Source organism: Alosa pseudoharengus, unplaced genomic scaffold (assembly GCF_046254945.1).
Source record: "Alosa pseudoharengus isolate Yale_2024_CS ecotype anadromous, Long Island Sound unplaced genomic scaffold, YU_APseudo_1.1 YU_APseudo_1.1_scf_16, whole genome shotgun sequence".
Classification (NCBI taxonomy): domain Eukaryota; kingdom Metazoa; phylum Chordata; class Actinopteri; order Clupeiformes; family Clupeidae; genus Alosa; species Alosa pseudoharengus.
The window spans coordinates 2,167,929-2,174,142 of NW_027468630.1; the positions used below are offsets into that span (position 1 = coordinate 2,167,929).

A 6,214-nucleotide genomic window follows, 5' to 3' on the forward strand; every position below is an offset into this window, starting at 1 on the left:
TTTTGTTGCTTGCATATTCACCATTACTAATAGCAACCAAAAGTTCGGCCAGAATGGGGATGGGAGTGTCATAATGCTGTGAAATCTTCACAATCAAGTGTTTGTGAAAACCTAGATAGAGAGAGAAACTGCTCAGCAGAAAGGTGATGGTTAAGCTCCACCAAAACATCTCTCTAGAAAAAAAAATATCACAAACACGCAAAAAAGACACATAACTTTCAGACACAAGTAAAGTTGATCACCATAACAACCACTCAAAGAGTTAACAAAGTCAAGCAAGAAAGGGCCATTATTTTCCCCCAAAACAAATAAAGCCCATCTAATCTACAGAAATATGCATACAAGGAGGGGGTACGGCAGGGGAGGAGGGAGAAGGCGGGTATACATGAGGGTAGTGGGCAGGGTAGGTTGTGATAGCGACAGATGTCTCGCTGGCTGTGAGGGAAGCAGGAGGGGTGCGCGCAGAGCAGAAACGCACGGTCTCATATTGGACCTCGGGGAGCGAGCAGGAACGGGCGCAGCTGTCAGTCGCGAGCTTGCCTCCTCAATTCAAAGCTATTCTTGCAGAGGGGGAAGAACAACCATCCGACTCTTCCCACCACACCGCTTTCAAGCGATCATCTTAGCAGCAAACCAGGTCGGTAAACTTTTTGGTCCGGATATTTGCCACGGGCACCCACCCGCTCTCTCTTGGGGCAGCCGTGGCCTACTGGTTAGCGCTTCGGACTTGTAACCCGAGGGTTGCCGGTTCGAACCCCGATCAGTAGGCACGGCTGAAGTGCCCTTGAGCAAACCCCTCACTGCTCCCCGAGCGCCGCTGTTGTTGCAGGCAGCTCACTGCGCCGGGATTAGTGTGTGCTTCACCTCACTGTGTGTTCACTGTGTGCGAAGTGTGTTTCACTAATTCACGGATTGGGTTAAATGCAGGGACCACATTTCCCTCACGGGATCAAAAGAGTATATATACTTATACTTTCTGGATTGTAGTAGCCTTAATTCTGAAACTCCCCTGCGAAGTCCTGCTGGAAATCTGGAGAGAGCTGGGGATGGTTACTGGACTCGCTGTCGAGAGGTTGATTCATATATCCATTGTTCTCTGTTAGTGCTATTTGGTATTTTTGCATCGTGTTCAGCTGTGCTCGTTCTACATGCGTTGTTCATCGAACATCTAGCCTACAGTCAAACATTTTGCGGGATAATCTGAAGCGTGTGTCTTTCTTGAAGGGGGTAAGATTTGCCTTGGTCTTGCGAAACAATATGTGATTTGTTACGAGAATACCCCCTGGTTTGGTGCTCAGAGTTGTCGGCCCACTGGCACAGCGCAATTTTGTGAAGGTGTGGTTACTCTTAAGGTAATTAATTCCAGATTCTCTAGAGGTTGGAATATTTTTTTTTTTCCAAACCCCATGTTGTAGCCTACAAATACTAAAACAATGTGTTAATTGCCATCGGTGTGGTCAGGCTGTATAAATAGCCCATCAAAATCATCCTACTTTCGACAGCAGTTTACTTTATAAGGGCCTGTTGGGGTGTCTGTTTTTTAATTCACACTGTCAGGGAGTGTTACGCCAGTGTAGGCTAACTCTTTTAGTGGATAGCCTACGTGATCATGAACAAAAAGGGGAGAGGGGAGAGGCGGGGGGATCGGGGTTGGGCGCAGAATCACTGCGTTTGTTGAGATGATGGTTCTCTGCAATCAGTGATTTATGTCTGTCCTATTGTTTTGGGTGGCAGCTACGCGGTTGCGATTTACACACAGATGCTGATGGGATAGTTTAACTATAGCATAGCCTACTCACTTGCAGCCGGATTTGAATGTTAACTTTACTTTGCCAACAACATTCGCAGCCACTGGCTTTGGCTTGTTACTCCTGTAGGAATTTCATCTGCGCTGCGCGTTGGGCAAATATTTTATTGAGAGGCAGGGCTTACTGAAACATGCCACGTTTTTTATAACCACCTGAGTGTGCCCTGAGATTAAATATTAGTCTGTGGTTTTGGTGTTTACATTGATCTTGACTTGCGATATCATTGACCTAAAATGTGTAATCTCTCATTTTAGTTATGGCAATGTTAGCCGGATCGTTGTGTTCTCAAGAGTGAGCTATATTTCCTTGCTGCTTCCTGTCAGCGATGGGTAGCGCATTTCTGATTCCTTGTAGGATCTTATTTGCATGTGCAATATAGACTTCGCCTCCCAGTACAATTTTGCCGCTACTTATGGGTGTAAAATTCGCCTGATTCCGATTAAGAAGATAGAATAGAGTCAAATCCTCCGCAATAATCCGGGCAATTACCTTAATTGGCACACGGCGAGCATATTGTGTGGGAAGAAAGCGGCTGAGTTGACTCGGTTGAGGAGGAACGTGTGCGCATCGAGGCTGGTAGCTGCAGCCGGAACTGGTGCGGCAGACTGGCCGCGGGCTCCAGCATGTGAATTGATTTGTGGATGACTGGTGCAACCATTCCTGATTGCTCCAATGCAGCACAACGGACAGTTTCCATTAAGCAGAGGCGTGTGCTGCACCTCATATAATTATAACAATAGTTGCACAATCACACGTGTGACGTCGGGCAAAGGTGTCCAATTGATTGCTAATTGATGGCAGCCGACATTTTACAGCAAGGTCCAGTCGTTGGCTAGTAGAACCTCTTGCTACCCCCACCTCACTAATCCATGAAATTTGCTTTAAATTATTAATGGCCAATCATCACAGAGGCACTAATGATGGCTGGGGGCTCGTGGAATTCCTGCCGTTATGGCAAAGGTTGTTTCCCACCCCTTCTGCAATTAGTGCGAAACTGGCTGGCAGTTTCTTCTCCTGTAAGGGTTTATTAGATTAATCTAACTGCTTCTCTAAAAAACCTTTCAATGTCATGGGAGAGCTCTGGTCTGCATCCAGTGTAAGTGATAGCAGCAGTCATGGGTGCTTTTAGTTGTTTTCACTTACTTCTCTATACAGGAATAAGGAAGTTGCATGCTGTTGAAATCCTCCCCTGTCATTGTTCATGCAGCTAGAAGTAAAGCCAATGTAACACCATTCCTATGTGACAAGGCAAGACCACATGTTCACCCTCACATGTTCTTTGTTGATTCACTTCTAATTAACTAGCAGCAGCAGGAAGTTAGGTGGAGGGACTACTTTTGAAGTTTTCTAGCTCATCTCACCTTCAGTCCACTAAAAGTACAATGCCTCCAAACATTTGCTGAGGGAAGAAAATGATCACATGTCGACACAGACCTGGCTCCTTGTTTCAAAGTACCTATTTGCAGTACACTTTCTTGTTTGATAGCCTGAAAATCTTGATTAAACAAGCCATTGGACCAGGCAATTGTTCCAGCTCTGTGGTTTTGCATTCAGTCTTCATGCTTTGCAGGCTAGGGAGTAGCAATATAATTTCCCAGGGAGGAAAGCCAATTTTTTTTACAAAGAGCTGAATTTAGTCCTCGTATGTATCCTACTATACCTCATGTGATTGACCCAGAGGGCTGTTCTGAAAGGATGCCAGTGTGGACCAAGCCGTCCATTAAAGGGGTAGATGAACTGTAGGCGCTCATTTGGCACCGTTGCCTTCCTGAGATTCGTGGATACGTTGCCCTTTGAGTTCACATGAGTGTGTGGTAAGGAATGTAAAGGACTGGCCAAAGCTCCCGTCCTGTGGCAGTTTGTCTTTTAGATGTCCTCCATAGACGTGTTTTGGCACCACTCGCAGTCTGTGTCCATGGCTCCCAGTCGAAATGAGTTAGTGTCCTTCTTAAGAGGAGAACGGGTTAGTGTGCTTTAAGAAGGAAAGACCAAATGATTTCTCTCTCTCTATCTCTATCTCACTCTTGCATGCGGCTATACAACTCTTTCTCACTTTCTTCTTTTCAGTCCAATGAGTGGACAAGTTGAGTATGGAACTCGTGTTTGGTGTCTGAGTTGATTATTCCATTTTTAATATGGAGTGGGGTGGGTGTGGTTCAGTTAAAAGTGTAAACACAAGTATTAGTACTGACGCTAACAGACTCTCCTGCTATGCTCCTGCTACTCACAGAACTCACCATGGGAGCCAAGCTAAGCAAGAAGAAGAAGGGGTATGATGTCAGTGACCCGAAGGAGAAGAAGGAGGAGGCAGCAGCTGTGGCCCAGGTAGAACAGAAGGTGGAGGCTACGGAGGCTGCACCCGAACAGGCTGAGGCAGCCCCCACTACTGAAGCTCCACCCGAACAGGCTGAGGCAGCCCCAACTACTGAAGCTCCACCCGAACAGGCTGAGGCAGCCCCCACTACTGAAGCTCCACCCGAACAGGCTGAGGCAGCCCCCACTACTGAAGCTCCACCCGAACAGGCTGAGGCAGCCCCCACTACTGAAGCTGCAGCTCCTGCGGCAGAGGAACAGGTAGCCGAGGCAAAGGAGGAACCTGCAGCCGCTGCACCGGTAGAGCCTGCTGCTGAACCAGCCGCAGCACCCGAGGAACAGACTGCAGCCGTACCCGAGGAACCTCCAGCACCCGTTCCAGAGGAACCTCCAGCACCCGCTCCACAGGAACCTCCAGCAGCCGCACCCGAGGAACCTCCAGCAGCCGCACCCGAGGAACCTGTAGCAGCCGCACCCGAGGAACCTCCAGCACCCGTTCCAGAGGAACCTCCAGCACCCGCTCCAGAGGAACCTCCAGCACCCGTTCCAGAGGAACCTCCCGCACCCGTTCCAGAGAAACCTGCAGCAGCACCAGAGGAAGCGGCAGCTGAGGAACCTGCAGCAGAACCAACACCAGAGCCAGAACCAATACCAGAGCCAGAAACAACGCCAGAGCCAGAGCCTATACAAGAGGTGGTAGTAGTGGAGGAGATAGAAATTGTCCAAGAGGTCGTGGGCGATGTGGAAGTCGCAGAAGTGATTGAGGTCACGCAAGTCACCTTAGTTGCTGCTGCTCCAGAGCCAGAACCGGAGCCTGAAACCGAACCAGAACCACAGACTGTCACTGAGCCAGAGGAGTCATCCACAGCACCCTCAGAGCCAGAGGTGGCGTCTGCTGCTGCCGCCCCTGTGGAAGCCGAGCCAGAGCCAGAGCCTGCCGCTGCCCCTGAGCCAGAATCAGAGCCCGTGTCGGAACCAGAGCCTGCCGCTGCCCCTGAGCCAGAATCAGAGCCCGTGCTGGAGCCAGAGCCTGCCGCTGCCGCTGAACCAGAGCCCGTGTCGGAACCAGAGCCTGCCGCTGCCGCTGAACCAGAGACCGTGTCGGAACCAGAGCCTGCCGCTGCCGCTGCTGCTGAACCAGAGCCCGTGTCGGAGCCAGAGCCTGCCGCTGCTGCTGAACCAGAACCAGAAAGCACAGAGCAAGAGCCTGCCGAGGCTGCTGCCGCCCCAGCCGTCGAGGATTCAGCCGAGGCCATCCCCGAGATCGTCATCTCTGAGTCCGCGTCTACCAACGAACTCTCCACTGAGGAGCCCGCCGCCTCCGATGCGGCGCCGTCGTCACCCAGCGAAGAGGCGCCGGCTGTGGACGCGCCCCTGGATAACGGCGAGTGTGAAAGCGCCCCGGAGGAGCCCGTTTCCGCAACGGAGGTCAACGGCGTGAGCGAGGAGGCCGCACCTGAACCCGTATCAGCGGAGGAGCCCGCTGCGCTGGCCGAGCAGCAGCCGGCGGAGGGGTGCGTGAATGGCGTGGTGCAGCCAGAGGATGAGCAGGCCCCCCACGAGGCCCCCAGTGACTGTGAACTTAAAAAGGACTTGAGCCAGGTGGTGGACGTCCTGATCCCGGACATCGTCGAGGCTGCAGTGAGTCAGGTGGTCGACATCATCTGAGAAACTAACTTAGCAAATAATAACAAAGAACAACTGTGAATCCTGTTTTAACGATGTAAACAAACAAAAACACCAACAAACAGTACAAGAACATTAATAAACACCTCCTTTTGCAACACACGCCTCTGAAGATAAAGCTTCAAGCGAACGTGTTGCAGTAACTCAGGCAAAGGAATTTCTGGTTAGCCAAAAAAAAAAAAAGAAGAAATCCAACCACTCAAGAGCTGAGAGTGAGGGTGGGCATGAAGAAGAGAGAAAAGTGAGTGAGATTTGAATGAGTGAGGGAAGAAATGAGAGAATGCCACAAAGAGTCCGAGAGAAAGCCCAACGTTTTGGGGCTTTGTGTCTTTTGTGAGGGCCGAGGGGCTGTTGGTCCTGTAGTAGCAGGCAGACACATTTTAGTGATGAAAAACTGCTGAGAAGAG

The 6,214-nt window shown here is 50.4% G+C and overlaps 1 protein-coding gene across 2 annotated transcripts in view; it reads left to right on the top strand.

The window, feature by feature from the left end:
• The first annotated feature begins 424 nt into the window (after window positions 1–424).
• LOC143125316 (uncharacterized) overlaps window positions 425–6,214 on the top strand; it is a 6,102-nt gene continuing 312 nt past the window's right edge. The window contains exons 1-2 of one of the 2 annotated variants that reach the window (XM_076286661.1): window positions 425–637; window positions 4,039–6,214. The exon at window positions 4,039–6,214 is cut by the window's right edge and continues 312 nt beyond it. In XM_076286661.1, the coding sequence (XP_076142776.1) occupies window positions 4,047–5,789 (1,743 nt within the window). In that variant the 5' untranslated portion in view covers window positions 425–637; window positions 4,039–4,046 and the 3' untranslated portion in view covers window positions 5,790–6,214. Of the gene's footprint in view, window positions 638–931; window positions 1,073–4,038 lie in introns of those variants that run through there. The other variant, XM_076286662.1, reaches the window with a different exon arrangement.